Raw genomic sequence first — 26,766 nt, 5'->3', positions numbered from 1 at the left:
AGTTATTTAAGATTATCATGTACAATGTGCTTGCATTAATTTTTTGACTTCTGCATCCATGTACGTAACACTATTTATATATTTCTTTTTTGAAATTCATACGTGAATTTAGGTAAAAAATATTACATGTACCAGATCATGCAATTAATTAAAATATAAAACTCTTTTTATATTATTAAATATTAGCTTGCTGATAAATGAATAGTTTATTCATCTCGATGAATAAATAATATCACAAAAATAATTTTTTTCTTAGTCGTAATAGTATTATTTTATAGAGGTTTTTCTTGTATTTGAAAGAAGATGGATATTTTAAAAAATCCAAGCTTGAATTTTCTTTTTTCTCTTTCTTTTCTGAAAGAAAAGAAAGTAACATTCATTGAAAGTAACACAACACATTCATTGAATGTAGCATACCGCATCTGCCCTAATTAATGATATTAAGTCCCAAGTGTGAAATTGAGGGGAAAAAAAATACAGCCGTTATTTAATCGTACTAGCATGTTTAACGAAATTGAAAGTAAAATTTAGACTATATATTGGAAAATGATTGCCATTAGGCTTGCTAATTAACTTTTTTACATTATCCTTAAGAGTAAATTTCATTATTATTATTTTAGCAATAGAATTTGAATTAAAATTGAGTGCAAATTATGAGTTGGGTGAACATATTAGATCTAATTTAATTTGTCCACAATCGTGGAATCGAACGCAATTTGCACAATTCTGGCCTGGACATTAATTTCTCTAAAATTGTTCCCATTGATTTAATCGTACTAGCATGTTTCACGAAATTGAAAGTAAAATTTAGACTATGTATTGGAAAATGACTGCGATTAGATTTGAAATAATTTTTTATCTTATCATTAACAGTAAATTTATTTGGTATTACTTTCGTAATAAAATTTGAATCATAATTGTGTGCAAATTATGAGTTGGGTGAGCCATTAGTTATAATTTATTTTCTCCATACTCGTAGATGTAAAGCAATTTGCACAATTCTGCCCCGCACATTAATTTCTATGAAATTGTTCCCATTGATTTCTTGACTTTACCCGTATTTGTAAGGGGATGAATATTTTCTAAAATTTTAGTTTTTTTTTTCTCTTTCCTTTTTTTTTTTTCAAGATAGGAAAGTCGCATTCGTTCATTCATTCATTCATTGAAACTACCATTTGGAGCACCTTCATAAATGAGACCCTATAATTAATGGGATTAAGGTGGACCAAGACAAGATGCAAGACTAGATAGGTGTGAATTTGAGAATTCACGTCTGTTTAATTGCACTGTCATTTTCTTTCTTTTCACTGTCATTTTCTTTCTTTTCGGAAGAAAAGAAAATCACATTTATTGAAAGTGAAGCCCCAATTAATGGTAAGTGTAAATTTGAGGTTATTTAATTGCGCTGGCATGTTTCACGAAATTATATATAACATTTAGATTTTGTACCTGAAAATGATGGCCATTAGATCCAATCTCAGCTTGTTCTCATTAATCAGTCGTTTGGACGATCTAGAATGAATTCACGAAGTGTTCACTAGTCAAGCCTGGACGTTTGTGGAAAACTTGTTCTCATTGATCTCTTGACATTATCCATCGTTGAAAGAACATGGATATATTTTAAAATTCAGAGGTTGAATTTTCTTTCTTCCTTTTTTCTTTTTAGAAAAAAAGAAGTCAAATTCATTGAAAGTGAATTTAGTAAGTGAAGCCCTAATTAATTGGGTATTAAGCTCTTAGTGGGTGTGAATTTGAGAAAAAAATACACCTGTTTTTTAATTGCACGAGCATGTTTCACGAAATTGAAAGCGACATCTAGATTATGTACTGGAAAATGATTGCCATTAGATGTATGATTTAATTTCAATATGTCCATTCTAATTAGTCGTTTGGACGATCTAGAATGGATTTTCAATGCAGTTTGGAGTACTTCGACCAGAGCGTTTCTCTGAAGAATTGTTCCTATTTGACTTTACTCCTGCGGTAAATACTTGAGAAATGCATGTTTGACAAACTAATAATCTTGATTAAATAATAAATTTTATGATCTTGACTTAAACCAATGTACTAAATTAATAATCTTGCTAAATGGATAAGATAATAATTTTTTAAAAATTCATTAGGGCCCATTGAAAAAATAAATTAGTAATTACCCAAATTATAAAAAAATATGTATAAATTCAAAATATTAAGGACTCTTTTTCTTGACAACCTCAATTCTCTGAATAAAAACAATTTTCTTTTCTTAGTTGAACTCCTTGTGCGTTTACTTCCCAGATTAGAAAATTGTACTCTAGAATCGAAATCATTGACGGGTTTACTTTGCAAAACGATGACAGAAATCAGGATTGAAATTGTGGGACCCACCTAAATTTGGAAATGGGAATCCTGAGGGAGGTGGTGGAATCAATCTCCATTCCTGAGATTAACCATTTTGCTCCTGCAAAAATTAAAAATGCCCATTTTATCCTTAGTTAAAAATTTATTTTCATTGATTATAATAATTAATTAATATAATTATTCTAATCGATTAATATATTTTGAAATATTGTCGTTATTAATGATAAAAATAAAAATAATTAATTAATTTAATAATGTTAATTTTTTATTATTATTATTTATAAAAATTCTTTATAAAATATTAATATATTGTCAACAATAATTACGAATAACAAGAATTTTTAAATAAATAATCACAAGAATTAAAATAAAAAATAATAATTATCACAACAGTTCATTAAATACTTTTTAGTAACTTGATACAATCTAACTCTTTTTGATTTCGATTCCAAGACAAAGCAAACCCATTAATGGCAATCCAACTTATTCATTCTGATTACTACAGTTCAAATAATAAACTTATTTTGATTTTAATTCTTCATTCCCATTTCAACCCATTCTCATTTTTATTCATTTCGATTCCAACTCATTCCGATTCCAATCTAGCAAATGCACCACCAATTTCATCCTTAATTTTTTTACAAGAGTTGGACTATTAGCACACCTCTAACATTATTTTTAAACCCCTTTTGTCTACATACTTTTCTTAATTCCTAAAATAACCCTCATTTGTTGTACTTTCTTAATAAACCCCTGCATCGATACTTAAAAAAAAAAAATTGTTAGGCGCTCTCTCTCGCCCTTCTCCCATTCCAAACTACTTTCAATCTCTTCTTGATTGTAGACATTCATGAATTTAAGATTTTTATCTCCATCTGTCTTTATTTTTCCTAATAGGTAATAAGCTTGGTATATACATAAAGACATATGTGCAAATCTTTTTTTAAAAAAAAAAAATTGCCCAAGTAAACAAGCTTCACAAAATTATCTTTCCTACAAAATCTTTGTTTATATTTAGATTAATGATATTAAGTCCCAAGTGTGAAATTGAGGGGGAAAAAAAATACATTTGTTATTTAATCGTACTAGCATGTTTCACGAAATTGAAAGTAAAATTTAGACTACATATTGGAAAATGATTGCCATTAGGTTTGCTAATTAACTTTTTTACATTATCCTTAAGAGTAAATTCTTTATTATTATTTTAGCAATAATTTTTTTTTTAAAATTAAGTGCAAATTATCAGTTGGGTGAACATATTAGATCTAATTTAATTTGTCCATACTCGTGGATGTAACGCAATTAGCACAATTCTAGCCCGGACATTAATTTCTCTGAAATTGTTCCCATTGATTTAATCGTACTAGCATGTTTCACGAAATTGAAAGTAAAATTTAGACTCTGTATTGGAAAATGATTGCGATTAGATTTGAATTAATTTTTATCTTATCATTAACTGTAAATTTATTTGCTATTATTTTCGTAATAAAATTTGAATCATAATTGTGTGCAAATTATGAGTTGGGTGAGCCATTAGTTATAATTTATTTTGTCCATACTCGTGGATGTAACGCAATTTGCACAATTCTGGCCTGCACATTAATTTCTCTGAAATTGTTCCCATTGATTTCTTGACTTTACCCGTATTTGTAAGGGGATGAATATTTTCTTAAATTTTAGTTTCTTTTCTCTTTCCTTTTTTTTTCTTTTTTCAGATCGGAAAGTCGCATTCGTTCATTCATTCATTCATTCATTCATTGAAAGTAATATTTGGAGCACCTTCGTAAATGAGACCCTATAATTAATGGGATTAAGGTGGACCAAGACAAGACGCAAGACTAGATAGGTGCGAATTTGAGAATTCACGTCTGTTTAGTTGCACTGTCATTTTCTTTCTTTTCGCAAGAAAAGAAAATCACATTTGTTGAAAGTGAAGCCCTAATTAATGGTAAGCGTAAATTTGAGGTTATTTAATTGCGCTGGCATGTTTCACGAAATTATAAATAACATTTAGATTTTTTACCTGAAAATGATGGCCATTAGATCCAATCTCAGCTTGTTCTCATTAATCAGTCGTTTGGACGATCTAGAATGGATTCACGAAATGTTCACTAGTCCAGCCTGGACGTTTGTCGAAAACTTGTTCTCATTGATCTCTTGACATTATCCATATTTGAAAATTCAGAGGTTGAATTTTCCTTTTTTCTTTTTAGAAGAAAAGAAAGTTAAATTCATTGAAAGTGAATTTAATAAGTGAAGCCCTAATTAATTTAGTATTAAGTTCTTCGTGCGTGTGAATTTGTGAAAAAAGTACACCTGTAATTGCACGAGCATGTTTCACGAAATTGAAAGTGACATCTGGATTATGTACTGGAAAATGATTGCCATTAGATTTATGATTTAATTTCAATATGTCCATTCTAATAAGTCGTTTGGACGGTCTAGAATGGATTTTTAATGCAGTTTGGAGTACTTCGACCAGAGCGTTTCTCTGAAGAATTGTTCCTATTTGACTTTAATCCTGCGGTAAATGCTTGAGAATTCGGGAATTTGACAATGGCTAACGATAACGGTACGTTTATTAATCCTCCTACTTCTCTAAAAATTAATGTTAAGCTCTTGTCTATATATCTTTTTCCCTACAAAATTTGTATTAATACAGTGTATTCTCAATTTCAGAAATTTTGAGAGGAAAAAGGAGTCTTCCTCCAGCTGACTACATATTTAAAATAAAATCATTCAATCTACTAGCAGACTCAACAGTGAATAGATTTGAATCTGGTGTTTTCGAATCCGGAGGCTACTATTGGTGCGTCTGCACGTTTATACATGCTTGCTTTCTTTATCAGATTTGAATTCAGTGCTGAGTTGTTTTTTTTTTTTTTGGTTGTTATGATTATGATTAGTAGTAGATATTCGATTGAAGATAAATGATAGAAGATTATAAAATAAACTGGATCAAAATTCTTCTTTATCGTATGATATGAATTCCACTGAGAGTACCCGGACCCAAAGACTCTCTCTTTGTGTCTGAAGATCAAATATGTAATTGTTTGGCGACTAATATAATTTTTCTTGAATTTAATGGCAGGAGATTGGTTTTTTACCCAAAGGGAAACGAGAGCAGCGATCATCTTTCTCTTTACGTGAAAATAGATGAAAGCAATTCTTATTCTAATGCTGCTTGGAGTGTTAATGTCTACTACAGATTGTTTGTGTATGATCAGATTAGGAAGGATTACTTGGCAGTCCAAGATGCTAAATCTCCAGTGAGGACCTTTGATCAGCATACAAGTGAATGGGGCTTCGGCAAATTTCTTACCCTAGCAGAATTTAATCAACATTTAAAAGGGTACCTTCTTAATAATACATGTACATTTGGTGCTGAGGTTCATGTTATTAAACCTACCGACACTGACGGAACTCTTTCCAAGGAGGACTCCCTTGCTGTTATTAGAGAAAGAGGAATTGATTGTGGTTGCAACCAATTCGTTGGTTGCTTATTCACTGCTTTCATCAAATCAATTAAAACTCTTATTATCGATCGTGTACCCTGTTTAGGTATCCTCCTGAATTTGGAATAAAGTCTTAAGTCTTTGTTTCATCGCTGGTTCCTCTTAGTATCTGTATTTTCTTTTTTATTAGTGAATGAAGGTTTAGCTTCAGAATTCAAGACGTTGTCGCTCTTTCTGTTTTTGGCTTAATGCACTTTGTTATTACGAGGGGTAAGGCTGGTAAAAAGTTTAAGATTGAGTGTAATTGCCTCCTTGTAATAAATAAATAAAATTTTCCCTTATTTCGGCGGTTCAACTAATGTGGTTGACCAAGAAAATTTATTTTGTAGCTCCCAAACGTGACACCTATACTAAGCTAACATTTTTTATTTTAAAAAGACCAGTGATATTTTCACCTTACTTATTGCGTAAACTCACCCATTTCTTGGAAATGTATACACTTTGTACTCATTATTTTTAATAAATACAAATTAGCAAAAAAATTAGTGCATTTAATTAATTAACCCTTCTTGTAATCTTTCCTTATGTTTTCTTTGACCAAATTTTATCATTAATGTTGCTTTAACATAACTTTTATTTGACTGTTTTATCATTACGACATAAAAGCTTATTATCAGCCATTCATCTTAAGTTTACATTTTGTTAAAAAATATTGTAAAAGTTAGAATTTGTTCAATCATCCATCCTAAGTTTGTAATTTCTATCAACTATTCGAGAAAAAAAATTACCTTATAAAATGACCACCATTGTCATTTGTGTTTGTTTTTGTTTTATAATTTTGTAACGATAATTTTATCTCTTTGTTTCTGTTTTATCAATTTTTTTTATTTTATTATGTTGATACAATTTGTAAACTTAGGGTGAAATTAAATTGAAACAAATTAAAACTTTTTTAGTATTTTTGAACACAAAATAAACTTAAGATGGATCATTGATAATTTTCTTGACATAAAATGACCAAATTAATTGACTTGAGAATATTTATTAATTCTCGTATAGAATAATTTTGGTATTTAATCTTGTGATCTATAATCTAAGGTTTTTATATGAAATACAATAGTTTTCAGTATTGTAGATGTAAATGACATGAATTTGATATCATGATAATTTACATTAGTATTGTACCTTAAAGACGTTATGTTTGTTAATTAAAAATTAATAATTATACCAATAATTTAGTATTGACACATCATTTAGAAATAATAAATATTGTATAAATTTAAAAAGATTGAAGTTAATTACCTTATAAATGTAAAATGATAAATTTAAACTTAGGGTAAAGCAACTTTAGTAATTAAATATAATAAAATATCTAGGTTGGAAAAATACAAATTAAGATAAATTTAATTAATTAGTTCTAAAAAATTCTTTTTTATTTGAAAGTTTTTAAAAATAATCTGAATTTTTTGTAATTACTTTCTAGAAGCAGGTAGATTTACAAAAATTGGGGGGGGGGGTGAAAAGATTATCGACCTTTTAAGAGGAAGTACAGGAATATTTTTTAAAAGAAACTTACAAAATAAGTCACCATACTCTTTTAAAGTTCCTAGTATAACCTTATTATTTCAATAAAATAATTATATCATGTTTTTCTATAAACAATAATATAAAAATCATAAATCTACCATATTACCACAACCAAAAATATTTCAATTTAGAATTAAAGTCCGGTAATAAAATCTGGGATGGATTTACAACATCGTAAACGGACTTTTACAATGTTGTAAACTTATTTCAACACCATTTAATTTCGGATCTAAAGCGAACACTTAACACAACTTCATATTACTTAATATGTGTGTGTGTGTGTGTGTGAATTTTATTATTTTTTATAACCATTATTAATTTCCTTATATTTTAAGTAATTGAATTTTTTTCAATTCAAGTAAATTTGCGTACTTTAAAAAAATGTTTCTGAAAATTTATTAAATTTTCTCTAGAAAAAAAATTAAATTCGGTCCATTTTAGTCATTATACAATAAAACAAACACTTTAGTAATAAAATTTATCAAATGCAAATATTTTGCATTTGAAATTCATAGTAATCATAACAACACAGTTCATTAAACACTCGATTGCATTTTTGTTCAGTGGCTTATTTCATACGCACAATAGAAGTAACTTATTTCGTTAGTTACAATAATATTAAATTGGCCCAAAATCTTTTTATAAGTTACCAGTTACAATAATCCTAAATTGACCCGAAATCACTCTATCAACAAAAAAATTTTCGTGAAAAATTTTAAGTAATTTTTATATTAATGTTAAGAGGCCTTATGAAAAAAGAAAAATTGGCTAAGGCCTCAAATGCCCTTTAGCTGGCCAGGAAATACTTTGACTAAGTAATTTTAAGTAATTTTTATATTAATGTTCTTTCCTCCTTAATTTCTTTATTGATCCCACTGCAGGATACATTGACTTTGTAATATGCTCATATAATGGGATCGTCATCGGATGTGCTCCAGGCTAAAGTATGCTATCTTTAAAATGTTTTATGGACCACCTAAATTATAGTCTTCTTTTATTTTAAAGTCAAATTCATTTATAATCTTTGTTTATTCGTTTTATTGACAGTTGGATTTTTTAATTGAATATTGTATAAGTTACGTGTTCATGCCATGAAAAATTATTCAAGAAAAAAAAATTTAGAAGTTTGTAGAGAGAAGCGCGGTCACGCCTATATGTGTGTATATTTTTATATATGTACATACATTTTTGCCTTTCAGTAAAGTCTTTCTTTAATCATATGTTCCTCTATGATCAATAATTATTTGTATTTTCCCTTTCAGTTTCAAACATAATGGGGTCCTCAAGATGTTGTCAAGTTGTGTTTTTGGCATTACGCCTACAGTCACTTGGGGTAAGGCGGGTTACGACCCCTTCATTGAGTGAAATTTCCTTTTTTCAATTAATAAAAAGACTAAATAAATTATTAATATATATGTCGGCAAAATAAAATGCGAATTTGGTATTTTACGATATCATTAATCATTTTATAATGTTGAAAATCATTTTGTTGGATTGTAAACTATTGATTTGAAAAAATTCTATGAAGAATATAATACTTGTTATGTTTATTAATGAAATTTACAGAGTTATTTATACAAATAAATGCTAACTAGCCGTTAAAAGACTTAATAACATTAAAGAAGAATACTTGTAAAAAAAAATTAAAGGATAATAAGTGAATACTTCCTAAACTATTGCACAATATCTTTGTAAAACAGAATGAAATATTCCTACATAATTTTGGCATTCAAGTTTAAAATTGTGCTGGAGTTATTCCTTGACAAATAGTTTTGACTTGAGCAAGTTGTGTGAAGTGATAAACCCCTTGTTGATTTGGCTATTGATGACTTTCCTTTTGGTAATTTTGATCAGCTTACTTAACATTTCGCACTTTGTTTCATGCAAACATCCTTGTGTTAGAATTTTCATATATATACATATATGTGTGTGTGTGTGGGTGCTAACCTGGTTTAGAATCTTGAACTTTATTAAAATTGAGGAAAGTTATTAGACCATATAATTTAATAATATAATGTCATTACACTATTAAAGCATATGGGCTAATAGCTTTTTCAGACTTCAACAAATCTAGGATCCGATACCTAAATGTGAATTACATATGATTTGCCATTAGACCATATAGTGTAATAATGAACCTATATGAAATTCTCATTTGGGCATCTAGACCGAAAAAACTATATATATAGTCCTTCTTTCATGCCGGTGTCTCTTTTTTTTTTCATGCACACTCATTATCAAACCATATAGTTTAATAGAGTCACTGTAGGCAAGCTATTAAATCATATGGCTTTATAGTGAATTGAACAATAAATCTATTAAACTATATAGCTTAATGCGTGTTAGCATTAAAAGAATGAGGATGCCTGTACCTAGGAATATATATATGTATGTATGTAAGTATGTATATATATCTATAAATGTTGCAATTCAGAATCTTGGATTTGTTAAAGTCCGACAAAGTTATTAAGCTATATAATTTAGTAGTGTAATGGAACCTGGCGCACACCATTGCACGCCATAATTGGATTTTCCTTGATTTGTTTGTTTTGAAGATTTCCTTCATTTCTTAAATGACCCATAGCTTTCCCTTATGTGTTGCTTTGGCAAAGATTTTAAGATTTTTTGAAGGAACAGATTTGTGCTTTGTGCTTTGTGGAGATACTGAATAAAGTTTAACTTGATTTGATTCTACCAACCTTTTTATGTTTCTGTTTGAAAAAAAAAATGTTGAAATGTTTTCAATTTCAAGCTGTTTGTGAGTTGGTAAGTACAGGATGTCCCTATTTTTTTTTGTTTAATTATTTGTTGATAAAAATATGATTTTGTTTGTTTTAATTTCATATGTTATAAATTAAATTATACTTTTACCCTTATGATGATGGTAGAATATTTGTAAAACATTTAAATTCAAAAGCTAACATCATGATAAGTGGTATAATAATAAGGATATTTATGCTTACTTTAAAATATTAAAAAAAATTGGCTTGGTTTTACCCGAAAGCAGGGCCTAATCCTCATTTTCCTATCTTCCAATCATCTTGACTTTTTGGTAGGCATGCGACTATTCAACCTGATTTTTCGGTCAACAACCTTCTCTTTCTTTTAAAAAAATTGAAAAATGAAAATTCCCCACAATAAATTTATTTTATCGCTCCATCCAGCAGACCATTTTCATTATCAAGGTCCAACGACAACTCAAAATAAAAATAAAAAGCATTAATTCTCACAAGCTTCCTTCATAATGCATGTCCTTCAATATTGTCAAAGAGTGTGTTTCTAATTGAAGCAGAAGCCACTGCAGATACAACAACGAGAACAAGGTCAGTGTAAATTCCATTCCATTACGGCAATATAAAAAAGAAAAAAGAAAAGGTTGATACTTTCTTTAGATTAGAAGTTAACAAAACAATTTACTTCCTACGATTTTTAATTCTATATTATTTAATTTCATTGAAGGTTGATGAAGCGGATGAGGAAGTAAAGAACAGAGAAATTAAGCAAATTAAACATGAATCAAATACGAGAAAAAATGAACGAAATTGGAGGATATTTCCAACAATTATTACCTCCGGTACTGGTAGAATTCAATTCCTTCTCTTTTATTAGATGCTTTTTTTACATCGTTTGATGACTATATCCACTATGATGATTAAAAATTTTTAGGATTAACGCTCACTTAGTCCTTACAATTTGAGTTAATTACTCACTCATGAGCCAATATCCCCGCATTCATATATGGTTTTTTTTTTTTTTTTCATTTTTTCCTTAGACAAGCTCTTACAACCAGAAAACAAAGCCAGGACGACAAAGGCTTCAACGAACCAGAAAAGGTTGGCCAGGTCAAATTGCAATTCGTTTTTTCCTTCTTTTTTGTTTTCTTTTTTGTATACAGTCTTTTTTCTTCTCTCTTTCTTTTATTTCATTAAGGTAAAATTTTCAATTTACTTTGTGTGTGTGTGTGCGCGGGTGTGTCTATATATATATATATACATATATTTATCTGGACGGTGTAGGCCCTACGGTCCTGCCAATGAGTTCTTGACATGCGTCTTGTCAAGTAGTATAACGTGTGTGTGTGTGTATGTATGTATGTATGTGTGTGTGTGTGTGTATGTATGTGTGTGTGTGTGTATGTGTATGTATGCCTGTATGTATGTCGTCTTTATCTAGTGCGGGTGCCCTCATTTTTTTTTTATGCCCACACTTTAAAACTGCGGAATTTAAGAGAGTTGATTTTTAACTCTTTTAAACGGCACGGTTTAATAGTGTGTTCGCATTAAGAAAAATGCGGATGTGTGCACCTGAGAATGATTATATATGTATGTATGTATGTAAATGTTGTTCATCTAGAATAATACTTGTGTGGGTCAGTGTCACCACCTCCACATGAGCGGTCGATCACATAGTGGAACGCATCCTCTTTAATATTAAAGAACAGTTGTTTAAAAGTATAAAATGATGGATCCCACGTGTTTCTTACTTGGTCGTTCTCACTATCTTAGTATGCCAAGTGAAGATAGATGGTAGCATCTTCAAATAACGATAAAAAAAATCATCAATTCTTGTGTATTTGTTTTTAGTTACAAGTGATTTTGGAGGAGTTGATAAATTCTCGTGTATTCGTCTTCGTCCTTCTATTTTTTTTATTTCTATAATTTCTGTTTAATTCGTCTTTCACACTCTCCATTTTGTTTTCTAGGTTATGAGGTGATTGGTTACGATGTTTATGGTTCTGTTCATGTGGATACTGAGGTATTTAGGGAATTGAGCTCTTTTTTACCGATATTATATATATGGACACGTGTCATTTTTAATTGATATACTATTTTTTATTTTTTATTAGACGCAAAAATACATTATTTTGGAAGTTAATTAGAATTGGAAAAGGAACAAATGGTAAATCCAAAATCTATCATTTTGTTTTTCTATTTTCTTCTTATCAGACAAATTCATACAACCAGAAAACAAGGCAAGGACGACAAAGGCTTCAGCGAAAAGAAAAAAAATGGCCAGGTCAACATTTTCTTTTCTTTTCTATTTAATTTTTTTATTTTTTGTTCTATTAATAAGTTCATGTAGCCATTTTCAAACTCATATATGTACATATATAGTCATTTTATTGATCTATTAATCTTGCAAAATCTAATGATAACAATTCATCCCAGATTGGATTAGTCTAACGGCCACCAAATCTCATCCCCACTCACATGAGTAGGGTTCAAATCTCACACCTGTTGTTTTCCACTTAAGAAATTTTACCATCTGAATTAGCATGCACACAAAAGTAATAAAAAATAAATAAAAAGAATCACATACTCTTACATATAATCATTAATTGTAAGCAATGCTATTTTGACTGGGAAAAAAAAAAAAGAAAGTGACTGAGATTTTGAAAGTCTTTAATTCTCTAACTGTGTATTATTCGAGAGTTTCCTGAAGACTGTAATAAAACATATATTTATCTTGGTTTTTCTATTTTTTCTTTCAATTATGTTTAATCCGCTCTTCTCATTCTCCTTTTTTGTTTCTAGGTTCTGAGGTGATTGGTGACAATGTTCAATGTTCAATTCTTGCGAATAAAGAGAAAAAATTCAAAGATGTAGGAATTTTTAGCTTTTTTAAATTAAAAAAAAATTTACTCCCTCAAGAGCCTCAACCCTGGAAGATTCAAACCTTCTATTTTACCAATGGAATTTTTGCTTGATATATTTGTATCTTAATAATTTATTTCAGATTCCGGGTAACATTCCAAACCCAGGATCCAGCAGTAAGGTTAAAGCAAAGGAAAATCTTGACGACAAAAAGGTCAGTATAAAATTAAAGAAAAATTCACAAGTGCTACATGATTCCATTAACTGTTATATATGGATATTTTACTATTGTAGGAAACACTACTAGGTTCAATGATATCAAATGTTTCAATCAGTGAAGGCTCTGAAGTGATTGGTGATAATTTTCATGTTGCTGAGATCAAATCAAAAGATGTACGCAGTTAATTGGATATAAAATATCATGTATTAACAGTTTCATTCAAGAATTTGCAGCATTAGGATTTAATTTATATTTTATCTTTTATTTTTCTTTTCATGGACCGCTGAAAAACATAATTTTATCAGTTAATTAAAACTGCCAAAGGAACAAATGCTTTTAACTACACAATCAATCATTTTTTTTCCCTGGTTTGTTCTTACAACCAGAAGACTAGACCAGGAAGACGGAGGCTTCACCGAAACGGAAAGGCTTGGCCAGGTCAATTTCTATTTAATATTCTCTTTCCTCGTTCTTTTATTTGATTAAAGCATTTTTTTTCAATTAATTAACTTTAAATGTATACATACATATATATATACAGAAATTCTCAGATGCTACTTTTTAATAATGACGACAAATTACAAACTCTTATGTATCTCTATTTAATTATCAGTAATGCTACTTTGACGGAAAAGAAGTGACTCAAAATTCTGAAACTTCTAATTTTAATCATTAACAATTATCAAATCCTGAGGGAGTTATGAACTAAAAATCTGAATTAGCTGTTTATGATTCGAAACTTGCATAGAGACTATAATTAACCAAAATCTGTCTTGGTCTTTCTATTTTTGCTTTCCTTTTTTTTAACCTGCTTTTCTCATTTTCTTTTTTGGTTTCTAGGTGATGAGTTGACTGGTGACAATGTCTATGTTTCGATTCATGTGGGTACTGAGGTCAAACTCAATGATGTATGGATTTGAACCTTTTTCCATCTGATATCATGTAGAGCAGTGATATTTGGATAGAAAAATGGGACAGAACTCTGACAAAAATAATTATAAAATAGATCTATTTAACAGTGTATTTTGAAAAATATTAATTAACACATTAAAGCAGACATATTTAAAATTGATTTTTTCGGCATTCTGCCAACCTTAATTTTCTATTACGTTTTATATATGGACGTGTCTTTTCTTACTTTTTGGCAACTGACACTAGGCTTTAGTTATTTTTCATTTTTTAAAAAAAAAATTTTGGCCGTTAAATAAATTGGAAAAGAAACAAATTTTAACTCTAAAATGCATCTTCACTCCCCGGGGGGGAAATTTTCTTCTTCTCAGACAAGCTCTTACAACCAGAACACTAGGCCAGGACGACAAAGGCTTCATCGAAAAGAAAAACTTTTGGCAGGTCAATATATCTATTCTTTTCTAATTAATCTTATAATTAGCTATTTCTATTATTGATATATAGAGTTGTTCTCTAGCCATTAAGTGTGCTGTATGAAAGAAAGCTTTAGGAATCTTACCTTGAATTTTACAGCTTTCTCGATAACTTCAAAATATTACGATTTTCGAGGAAAGCTGCAATCAAGTATCTAGTAAAGAAGAAAAGATTAAAAATTCTTATTTATATCGATTTAGTTACGAGTAATGCTAAACTGACCAAAAAAAAAGTGACTGAGATTTTGGAGTAGTTTATAAATTGACGAACATACAAATATTAATTCAATTGTAAAACTTTCAGCTAAAGCCATTTCCAATTAAATGCTGCACAGTTTATGATTTGAGACTGGCATAAATACTGCAATAAAACAAAAATTTCTAATTTTTCTTTCTTTTTGGTCTTTCTCATTCTCGTTTTGGTTCTAGGTTCTAAGGTGGTTGGTGACAGTGTTCGTGGTTCGGTTCTCACTGCTAAAGAGAAAAAACGAAAAAATGTAGGGATTTGAGCTCTTTCAATTTTGTGACACATGTCCTTCAATTACTACGTACTCTTAACACAAGATTAAATCAATTTCTCTTCATTAATTTTTTGTGTGAATGTATATTTCTTTATTGTAGGAAACTTTTGATGCAAAAACATCAGTTGTTTCGAGTGAAGAATCTGATGAGATGATTGGTAACGCTGTTCCTGGACCGGTCCTCATGGTTAGTTAGATCAAACTCAGAGATACAGAGACTTGAGCTCCTTCTATCTGAAATTGTGACTCACATCATTTAAGAATATATTTTATTCTTTTATATGATATACAAGATTCAGGATGACATGCTGAAACCAGAGACGAGTGAGGATAAAGCAAAAGAAATTGTGGAAGACAATAAGGTAAGTGTAAACTTGTGTGCCAACATCATTCTGAAATGGACTACATACATAAGGACATACATGATTCAGTTGTTGTCTATAAATACTAGAGCATAACTTCTACTCAAATATTAGCTCATGAGGATAGCACAAGGCTTTTTTTTTTTTTTTTTTTTTTTTGAGAAGGGATTGCCGAAACAACAGGGAGATAATCCTCATTTTCCCTTTGATTTTCTAAATAGACCAAAAATAAATCATTTTAGTATCTTGGCCAGGTGATTTTAGACAGCATTTTTAAGGTTGGCCACTTGGACTCAAAACTTGAGAAGTAAGGAGAAAAAAATCAATTTGGGGTTTGTCAAACCTTACGTTTTTTTTTCTTTAAAAAAATCATTTTGGCAATTAATTAGAATTGCAAGTGGAACAAATGTAGTAAGATGAACGGTTCTTTTGTATTTTAGCAGAAGCCGGCAGGTTTAGTACAATAATCACATTGTCATCGGCTGTATTTAAATTACAAAGTACAGCATTTTATTAGTTAGCACTTATGTTATAATGATTATCAGTAAATTTGTTATATGATGTGTCAGATACAAAGTCGACTTTTAGTTTAACATTTTTTGTAATTAAAGAATTTTGTAATGGCATTATTTTTGTTTGACAATTTATGTCTTTCTTGTTCTATCGTAAATCATGTTCTTTATATTTGTAGTCACATAGATTGGCTTACAACTTCTGTTTGATATATTTTAAACAATTTACATGATTCAGGATGACATTCGAATCACAGAATCCAGGAGTGAGGATAAAGTAAAAGAAACTGTAGGTGGCAGAAAGGTCAGTAAAAAAAAATTACTCAAAAACATAACCTAGAATATAGAGCCATAACCTTTTGATTAAACTCAAACTGATATGGCATATACAACTGTAATGATTGAATGAAAAAATCTCACACCCCACATTATTTATTTTCATTATTTTACGTTTTCATCTAACCAATATATTTACCAAAGCATTAAGCATTTATATGCTGCACCAATTTGTACAAATGAGTTCATAGAAAATTTTGCTGCACCTTTGACGTTGTTCTTTTTCGTTACCTTAAAGATTTTGCAATTTGGTTCTTTGTTTAACAATTTTGTATCTTTCCTGTTCGTTTTTTAAATCAGGTTCCACATATATAGTTATATTCACTGAGATTGGCTTTTTGCATAATGTATTTTCAAATGATTTACAAGATTCAAGATAACATTGGAGTAAATAAAAATCAAAGTAATAATTAAAGTTGTCCCAAACTTTGAATTAATCACAAACTTGTCCAAAAATTTGCATGGATAGGGGTGCATATAATTTTTCTTTAATGTTAGTCCAACGTAATGTGTTTGTCGAAAAGGAGTTTTTTATATATAAAAAAATCACACAATATAGTTTGAACATTAAAATTTTGACTGAAATGAAACTATGGGTATCAATAAGGTTAGTATAAACAGCACAGGAGTTGAAAGTTGGCCTAAAACTTATATACTTCAACTAAAATTCATTAATCACCATCTCGTCGAAGCAAATGCTTTTTTTTTCTTTTTACTAGTAATTGTCACATGGAAGGATAATTTGAGGGTGCTTATCTAAAATTAAATATACAAGATATATATGATTCCATTAGTTAGTATCTGGAAGCCCGGGAACTTAATTCATACTCAAATTAGAATACGAGAGCCTTACATATTAAACCTAAAATTCATTCCTATCTAATGTGGGACATTTCCTTATTACACAATCACCTGCAAAACCTTTTTTTTTTTTAACTAATCATTGACACATGGAAAAGTAGTGTGCCCCACTGGTGTATGTGAATCTAATATCATACAAAAGTCCACCTAACTCATACTCAAGAGTTTACTGAAAGATATCCAAGTCTTATATGCTTAACCTAAGATTCATTCTCAGTCGATAGTCTTGATTTTTTCTATATTTGTATTTGAAATCGTTTTGGTTATTGTGATATATGCATTAAATAACAATGCTCCTCATTCTTGTAATTTTTGTATTTCGCGGTGACCTTGTTCTCTGAAATTTATCATGATCTTCATTCTTATCATTTTTGTACGTCACGAAGGTCCTGATACTTACCGTATGTCCATCACACAACTTTTGATTCCCCGGCCAATATGTACATGTACAATGAAATCATTATGTGATTCTTATGAGTGACTTTACAATTAAGACAATTCGATCTTGCACTGGGCTTTTGTATGTATATTTCTTTATTGTAGGAAACATTAGATGTGAAATCACCAATTATTTCATGTGAAGAATCTAAAGTCGCTAGTGACGGTGTTCACGGTTCGGTTCTTATGGTTAGTGAGATCAAACTCGGATATATTGACACTTGAGCTCTTTTTATCACACTATGACCCACATCATATAAGACAATTTATTCTTTTATATGACATACAAGATTCAGGATGACATTCCGAAAGTAAGGATAAAGCAAAAAGAATTTGTGGACGACAATAAGGTTAGTGTAAACTTACGTGCCAACATCATTCTAAAACAAAATACATGCATAAGAGATACATGTTTCCATTGTTGCTTTAAATAATAAGTTTGTGAGCCTAACTTATACTCAAATATTAGCTCAAGAATTTATGGTTGTCCAAGCCTTTAATTTATTTATTTATTTTTGGAGAATGGATTGCCCTAACCTTAATTAAATACTCTAAGATTCATTCTCAACCAATGTGAAAAATTTTTCTAGCACCCCTGTTACGTGCAATTCCTTCTTTTAACTAATCATTGTCACATATAAAGGTAATGTAGGGCCACTAGTCTGTTTGACTCTGCTCCGTATAAAAGCTCATGGGCGTAAAACTCATTCTCAAAAACTTACTCAAGAATTGAAGGGTTCCCAAGCGTTATAGATATAACTCAAGATTCATTATAAGCCGATCCCCTTGATTTTTACTCTATTTGTATATGGTAATGGTTTTGATTATTGCCATATATGCATTACATAATTGTCTTTATAATTATTATTTGTGTATGTCATGATGATGATCCTTGTCATATCTGCATGATATAGTGGTCTTTCTCCTTACCATATGTTTCATTAAATAATGGCAGTGGTTCTTATAATATAGTGCATGTGAGAATGAAAATTTCAAGTGATTCGTATTAGTGACATTGCAACTAAGACAATTCCACACAAGCAATATTGCGTTGAATTTGAATGATTAAACACTCAAAAACACTCTTTGTTTCTTATGAACTTAATACAAGTCCTCAATTACAACTCTTTTAGTACCACGAACCTTTACTACTTCTTGTTGCTTAAACCAACTAAAAGAGAAGGTATTTATACTTGTTACAACTTAATCACAACCATACATTAACCTAACTACCACACAAATTATAACCACACATCTAACCTAACAACCATACTCAACGCCATAAATTCTACATATCACATTACCACATTTAACACCACAAATCTTAACTACCCAAAGAAGCTTCCATGTGCTAGATCAAAGATCTTTTATGGCTTCAAAGATGGAAACATAATAATCAATCAAATGATTAATTATATCAATCTTAATTATTTATTAAGAAAAATTGGTTATCAATCATCACAAAGACTAAATTCAAAAACCTCAATTGGTTCAAGTGAAGGTTATAAGGTGATTGGTAGTTCTGTTCATGGCTCTATTCATATGATACTGAGGTCAAACACAAACACGTAAGGGCCTGAGCTCTTTTTATCTGATATTATGACTCATGTCTGTTGCCAAATTTTAGCAGTAGGATTCGATTTATTTTTCAGTTCTTTATTTTTTTCTGAGTATGTAGATACTAAAATACTTCACTGCTAAGATAGACGGTTCCTTAATTATAGAGCAAAATCGATAAGTGTAGTACGATCATATCATTATCTTGTAGCCCACCTCGTGCATGAACCTTCCTCAATCATTGTTTTCTTGTTATTACTAGAATTAAGTTGATACACTTCAGGATGCACCCTTCTTTTCGAGGTAAAAATACTCATTTAATCCTTACAGAAACCAAATACCTAGGCAGTCTTTGCATTTTTTTAAAATTACTAAGATTAAACACCTTTGTTAATCTTTTTAGCTGTTGAATCTAATTTGTCAAGAATAAAATATTACTTCTATTTGTAGCTTTTGAATCAAATGATTGATAGTCTTCATCAAATATTCGATTAATAAGTAGAAAACTAATGATGACTAAATATATTTTAACAAAAACATAAATGACAAGGATCTATTGGGTAATTTTTAAAAATATAGGAACAAACTAGGTAATTAACTCAAACTTTTAAGGACTAAAAGAGTATTTTTCCATTTTAAATCAAATCTGTATAGTTATATTTATGGAGATTGGTTGATAGTTTTTTTTTTTAAAAGTTTTAAATTATTTACAACATCCAGGATGACATTCCAAACCCAGGATCCAATATTGAGGATAAGGCAAAAACAGTGGATGACAAAAAGGTTAGTATAAAATTACTCGCTCCCATCATTTTGAAACGAAATAAACAAGAGGTACTGCATGATTTGATCTGACTTAGAAAAAAAAAAAAACAATTAGTTCTCGCTAACATTGTTGTCTTACATAGAGATATTTCTATGTTGTAGGAAATAATACATCCCATAACATCAAATTTTTCAAGTGAAGGTTATAAGGTAAAGAATGACGGAGTTCATGATTCGGTTCTTATGGTTAGCGAGGTCAAACTCATAGATGGTTCAGCTATTTTTATCAGATATTATGACTCACGTATGACATTTAGGACTTTTTTTTTTTTTGGGGCACTGGAAATGCATTTGTCTCTCATCTTTTGATTTCTGATTAGACACTAAAATAAATCCTTTTAGAAGCTTGGCCGAGTAGTTTCAAACCGTTTTGCTTTGCTGGCCACCTAAGTTCAAATATTAGAAAATAGGAAGTAAAAGGATTGACTTTGGGGTTTGCCCGACCTTACATATTTCTTCCTTTAAAAAAAAATTAAAAAAAAGTCATTTTGGGGTTTGCCCAACCTTACATATTTCTTCCTTTAAAAAAATAAAAATAAAAAAGTCATTTTGGCAATTAATTATAATTGCAAATAGAACAAATGTAGTAAGAGGAAAGGTGCTTTTACTATTTAGCATAAGTCGGCTGGTATAGTATAACCATAAAATAATCACATGGCCATCGGTGGTACTTAAATTTATTAAGTATACCATTTTATTAGTTGGAGCTTACGTTATTATACTTATCAGTAAAGTTGTTGTATGATATGCTAAATACAAAATCGACTTTCAAGTTTAACAGAACTTGTTGTAATTAAAGATTTTGTAGTGGCATTCTCTTTGTTTGATAATCACATGTTCTTTTTTGAAGTTCTTCGCATTTGTAGTCACATAGATTGTCTTATGGCTTTTGCTTGAAAATTTTGAACAATTTGCATTATTCGAATCCTGAATATGTAGAGCCATAAACTCTTGATTAAACTCAGCATTATTCGAATCCTGAATACGTAGAGTCATTAACTCTTGATTAAACTCAAACAGATATGCAATATATAGCTCTATTTGTTGAATTAAAAACCCTTCACACCCTACATTATTTACTTTTATTATTTGTGTTCTAATCTAACTAATACATATACTTAAGCATTTATGCTGAATCAATTTGTGAACAATAAGTTTGTAGAAAAGTTTTCAACTGTGACATTGCACATTTTTTGTTATTATAAAATTTTTGTAATTTGGTTCTCTGTTTTACACACTGTATCTTTCTTGTTCGCTTTTAAATTAGTTTCTACATATATTCACTGAGATTGGCTTTTTGCTTCATGTATTTTCTAATAATTTTCAAGATTCAGGATAACATTGAAAAGGAGCTGTCATCAGAAAGACGTAAAATGGACATCACATTTGTTCTGCCTGCACGGTGCATTTCATACATCATTTCTCTTACAACTCCCCGCGATGCAAGCAGATTATCATTGGCTTGTCCTGCCTTCAAATCCGCTGCGGATTCGGATTCCGTTTGGGAGAAGTTTCTGCCGTCCGATTACAAGGAGATCATTTCCAACTCGTCATCAATCTCTGCTTCGTCTTTGATGATCACTTCGTTGTCTAAGAAGGACCTTTACTTTTATCTTTGTCATAACCCCATCCTCATCAACAATCATACGACGAGCTTTTCGCTAGTGCAAGAGACTGGAAAGAAATGTTACATGGTTGGTGCAAGGGGACTTTCCATAGCATGGGGAGATTCACCCCAATATTGGAACTGGCTTTCTCTACAAGAGTCTAGGTTTGTTTTATTCTCCTCCAACTTGGCATTTGTTTCAAGAGTCATACAAAGGCCCAGACATTTAAATTTTTTAAATCTTAATTTAAACTAGGATCAGAGTTGTACAACACGCTAGAGTTATTATATAGCATTGTACAACTCTGATAATAGTTCAAATTTGGATTGCGTAAAATTCGGACATCCAGACTTAACCATTGTTCGTAACATTTCAGATTGCTTAAGAATGATGTGAATGATGAGCTTATAAGGAAAGACCATCCTTGGACTAGTAAGAGGCTTTTGGGTGGTCTTGGACATACAAAGATAAAAACCATGAGCGTAAAAGAAACTTATTTTAAGCCCAAATTGGACAGTATCTTGCTAGTTGGATCCGTCGTTCCATTAATTTTTGTTTTAATATCGGTTGCTCATTAGAACAAATTAAAGGGAGTTAATTGCTTCTCTTGCTACAATCCATAGATGATGTGCCATTACATTTGCAGGTTTCCCGAAGTGGCTAAACTCAGGGAGGTGTGGTGGTTCGAAATCATAGCAAGAATTGAGACAAGAATTTTATCATCCAAAACGAACTATGGAGCTTACCTTGTGTTCAAGTTTGTCAAAAGTAGACAAGGATTTGATGCTAGACCTATAGAGTTTGACGTCTATTTTGAGGGAAGCAATAATCACAAAAGGCGTAGCGCGTTGTTAGATCCTCCGACAAATGTGTCTCCTCAACTATCTCAAGACAGAGGAGACGGGTGGACGGAAATTGAGATGGGTGAGTTCTTTAATGAAAATGGAGATGATGGGACAGTGGTCTGTAAGCTGTGTGAATCAGGATCTGTGCAAAAGCGTGGCATCATTATCCAAGGAATTGAGCTTAGGCCTAAATATGGCAAATAACCAAATGAAACACTTCAAAATACTGATGATCTTTAGATGAGCATATATACCTAAACGAATGACTTATAATGCTAGAGTTATTGTTGTGAATGATATTGCTGTAAGTCTTTATTTTTTCCTGGAAAAAATAAAAAGACATTTCAAACCAAAGATCGATTCGTGGCTGCTAGCTGAGCTTTAATTAGTACACACGCACTCACCCCATCATACTTAATTTGAATGGCAAGATTAAGTCCTAACGATCATAATTTACACTTCCTCACAATTAGTTTCCTTTTATAACAATGATTCTTCCTTTTTCTTATTTTACTTTAGTCTTTGACGTTAATTAAGTTTAGGATTTTATTTTCTAAATTATTTAGGATTTCCTTTTCTGATATTTCTACAATATCTCAAAAATCGTTATTCCTTATTTTGCATATTTCTTTATCGCAATTATTATCTCTTAAAAACAATGCCTTCCCATTTAATATCTTTTAATGTTGAGTAATGAACTAATGATGGAGATTAGAAAGCCCACTTCAAACCCCACCTCAAGCCTACACAAAAATAAATAAAAATCAAAGTAATAATTAACATTGCCCCAAATAATAAAGTTAATAAAATATAATAATAGTAATAATAATAAATGTTAATAATGATAATAATTAACATTTATTATTATTACTATTATTATATTTTATTAAATTTATTATTTTAGTTACTATTAATTATTGTTAATATTATTTTTATTAATAGTAACTAAAATAATAAAGTTAATATAATAATAATAATAATAATAATAATAATAATAATAATAATAAATCTTAATAATGATAATATTAATAAAAATAATATTAACAGTAATTAATAATAACTAAAATAATAAAGTTAATAAAATTTAATAATAATAATAATAATAATAAATGTTAATAATGGTAATATTAATAAAAATAATATTAACAATAATTAATAGTAACTAAAATAATAAAGTTAATAAAATATAGTAATAATAATAATAATAAATGTTAATAATGATAATATTAATAAAAATAATAATAACAATAATTAATAATAACTAAAATAATAAAATTAATAAAATTTAATGATAATAATTATAATAATAAATGTTAATAATGATAATATTAATAAAAATAGTATTAACAATAATTAATAATAATAAAAATAATAAAGTTAATAAAATTTAATAATAATAATAATGATAATATTAATAAAAATAATATTAACAACAATTAATAATAACTAAAATAATAAAGTTAATAAAATTTCCTACTGGTATCAGAGCTACGAGGAGGATAGTGTAATATAGGTTAGAGACTTTGTGTTTAAAGACTTGTGTTATAGTTGAACATTGTTTGTGTGGTGAGTGTTTACCTCTGGGTGCCTAGGTAGCATTTGGTCGTAAGTCCCGATTTGGTTGAAGGGCAGTAAAACCAATTCTTAGCCTTGGATTGTAGCCATACCGACAAGACTAAAACTAGAATATAGGTTTTTACTCATGGATTCTCTGCTCTGTAGAGCATCGTCCTTTTCTAGCTCTTCTTCCGGGAAGACTAGCGATTCAAAGAATGTTGTAAATTCAGAAGAATTTGTTATTGAAGACTTTAATAAAGCAATTGATAATTGGGAATTACCAAAGATCTCTAAAAAAATTATCTATAAAACAAAAAAAACTTGATTTTTTAAAGAATGATTATGTTATAAAAACTGAAGAACGTGACATAACCCTTTCAAATCCATTTGAGACAATTCACTTATTCTCAGAAAACTCTTTAAAGAAACTAAAAGAAAAGAACTTTAATTATGTCCACATTGGTTTAATTCAAGTTGGTATAAAACCCTTAACAAAAGAAGGTCTAAATACTTCTATTCTTGCTGTCTTAAGAGATGGGCGATTCATCTCTTTCGATGATTCTTTACTAAGTAGTATAGAATCAAGTCTTTGTAAAGGTCCTATCTCATTTAACTGTTACCCGAATATAATGATTTCTCTAAAGGACAAAAACATTTTAAAAAGCATGATTTTGTAAATCAAGACCCATAATTATCACATGATTGAGGAATCTGTCCCAGTTGCATTAATCTATAAAATTTCTTACAAAGCCATGATCTCTGCGTTTAGCACGCAACATAAATTTCAGTCAAAAAGAGATGAGACTCTTCTCTTGCAGACTGACTTGTCTAAAGCTAATACCGTTATTCCAAAGCCAATCCAATGAAAAAATATCAATCTTCCAGACGAATGGATTCTTGAAGGAGCCACTGCACCAGTGATTCCAAAACAACTTGAGCCCAATACAGAGTTACAAAATGTGACTCAGTATTTTGATGGTAAAGTCAAATTATCCTTTAAGAGATCTACATCATCTAGATTCTCTGATAAAGATTCGTGTTCAAGTATTCCTTCTTTGAAAAGAAAATTTTCAAAAATTCCTTCTGTTATAAATCTTCCTTTCCAATCAGTAAAAGATCAACCTAGGTTTTCCACATCGGATATACCTAGTTCCTCTATTCACTCTGTTGACTATACCACTAGTGTTCCTCACCCAATCTACACTAGTAATCAACATGAGCAAAGACAGGAAGAGAAGGAACCTTCTCCTCCAACTTCTCCTACATTTTCTGCTGTCACTGAAAATGTAATAAATATTCTTGAAAAAGATTTTGAACTAGATAAAACTCTTCTTCATAACGACTTCTATTCTGATTGCAATAAAGAAAAAAAACTTTGGTTTTTCAAAAATTTTCTAAACCAAAGAAAAGAAATTCAAGAAATTTATTATGAGTTTGTAAATTTGCATAAAGTTCATATTATGTTTTTTAATTGGTTTGAAATGTATGCTTCCGATAACAACATTTCATATCCTTTTAAAGAATCAAATCGCATTATTGTTAGAAAGAAAACCACTGAGTGGAACCTCTCTGGTAGTGGTAGAGTCATAGAATCTGAGCATCCACCTCTTAGGAGTCTAATCATTGAACATGGTGAGCCTCCTATTGAGATTAAAGCCTCACCCTATAAAATCCATAAAGATCTAGAATCAAATTTAGATAGAATTATCCAACAGAATAATTTCTGTAATGCCAATCTAAATACTATAGGAAAATAGTTGACTAGGATAGAAAACCAATTCCAGAAGTCAACCATAAGTGTTTCCCCTATTACATCAAAGTCGGATTCTGACAAAAAGCTTAAAGAACCTATTTTCAAACCTTCTCAGGTTTCGAAAACTAGTCAAAAGCTTGTTCAAGAGTCAAAATCAGATTTTGCTAAAGCCATTAAAGAACAAATAGATAGAATATAAGCTTCTTCTTCTTCTTCTAGTAAAATCCAAATAGCCCCTGACAGTGCCCAATCTAGTAAGATTGGTGTACTAGAACAAGACGATGTTTCTATAGCCTCTTCTGATATAAAAGCATTTAAAGAAGAACCTGTTTCTAAAGCCAACAAAATTCATTAGGAATTAGCTCTACCTACTATCAAGTCTCCACCTGACCTTGCCATAGACAACAGGCCTAGTGTATTAAACCAATTACGATTTAATGCATCCTCTGTCTATGAGTAGAACATTGATGGTATGTCTGAATACAACATCCTAGGATTATTGCAACAGATGACCATGGCAGCCAATGCTTATAAAACTCAATCGGGAACTTCTGACAAGGCCATTGCAGAAATTCTCATTGCTGGTTTTACAGGTCAACTTAAAGGTTGGTGGGATCATCTTCTCACTAAACAGCAACATTTAGATATCCTTGATTCTATTCAAACAGATGAGAATGGTGCCCCCATCCTCGATGAGTTCAATAGTCTAATTCAGGATGCCGTTGCTACCCTGATTCTGACTATATCCCTTCATTTCATAGGTGATCCTTCACACCTAAGAGATAAAAATGCTGAGTTACTACATAACCTGAGATGTAGGAAACTTAGTGAATTCCAAAGTTACAAAACCACATTATTTACCAAACTCTTCCTTAGGGATGATGCAAATCATATAACCTGGAAAGAAAAATTCCTTGCAGGTTTACCTACCCTATTAGGAGAAAAGGTTAGGAATTCCATAAAAGCCCTCTATGACAACCGTATTCCTTATGACGAACTCACCTACGGTGAATT

General features: G+C 30.1%; 2 protein-coding genes across 33 annotated transcripts; both read left to right on the top strand.

The window, feature by feature from the left end:
- Window positions 1–4,748: 4,748 nt before the first annotated feature.
- LOC127902591 (ubiquitin C-terminal hydrolase 12-like) lies at window positions 4,749–6,150 on the top strand. Its single transcript, XM_052442120.1, has 3 exons — window positions 4,749–4,912; window positions 5,020–5,149; window positions 5,432–6,150. Exons 1-3 carry the CDS (start codon window positions 4,897–4,899, stop codon window positions 5,922–5,924), a joined length of 639 nt encoding a protein of 212 aa, XP_052298080.1. The 5' UTR covers window positions 4,749–4,896; the 3' UTR covers window positions 5,925–6,150.
- A 4,340-nt stretch (window positions 6,151–10,490) lies between these two features.
- On the top strand, window positions 10,491–22,796 carry LOC107174909 (uncharacterized). 32 transcript variants are annotated; one of them, XM_052442786.1, is made up of 21 exons: window positions 10,494–10,705; window positions 10,842–10,962; window positions 11,155–11,224; window positions 12,085–12,137; window positions 12,329–12,398; window positions 12,917–12,984; window positions 13,119–13,190; window positions 13,271–13,369; window positions 13,502–13,634; window positions 14,037–14,077; window positions 14,477–14,546; window positions 15,008–15,075; window positions 15,200–15,286; window positions 15,393–15,461; window positions 16,212–16,277; window positions 17,714–17,797; window positions 17,899–17,958; window positions 19,886–19,948; window positions 20,093–20,140; window positions 21,319–21,761; window positions 22,244–22,796. In XM_052442786.1, the coding sequence occupies exons 2-21, from the start codon at window positions 10,894–10,896 to the stop codon at window positions 22,644–22,646; spliced, it is 2,136 nt and encodes a 711-aa protein (XP_052298746.1). In that variant the 5' UTR covers window positions 10,494–10,705; window positions 10,842–10,893; the 3' UTR covers window positions 22,647–22,796. The 32 variants fall into 32 exon arrangements, with proteins under 32 accessions (XP_052298767.1, XP_052298766.1, XP_052298765.1 ...); XM_052442783.1 differs by having other exon boundaries at window positions 10,498–10,705; window positions 10,842–10,956; window positions 14,037–14,104; XM_052442793.1 differs by having other exon boundaries at window positions 10,498–10,705; window positions 13,586–13,634.
- The last annotated feature ends 3,970 nt before the right edge of the window (window positions 22,797–26,766 follow it).

Source organism: Citrus sinensis, chromosome 5, assembly GCF_022201045.2.
Source record: "Citrus sinensis cultivar Valencia sweet orange chromosome 5, DVS_A1.0, whole genome shotgun sequence".
Classification (NCBI taxonomy): domain Eukaryota; kingdom Viridiplantae; phylum Streptophyta; class Magnoliopsida; order Sapindales; family Rutaceae; genus Citrus; species Citrus sinensis.
This window is presented reverse-complemented; position numbering and strand designations above follow the sequence as displayed.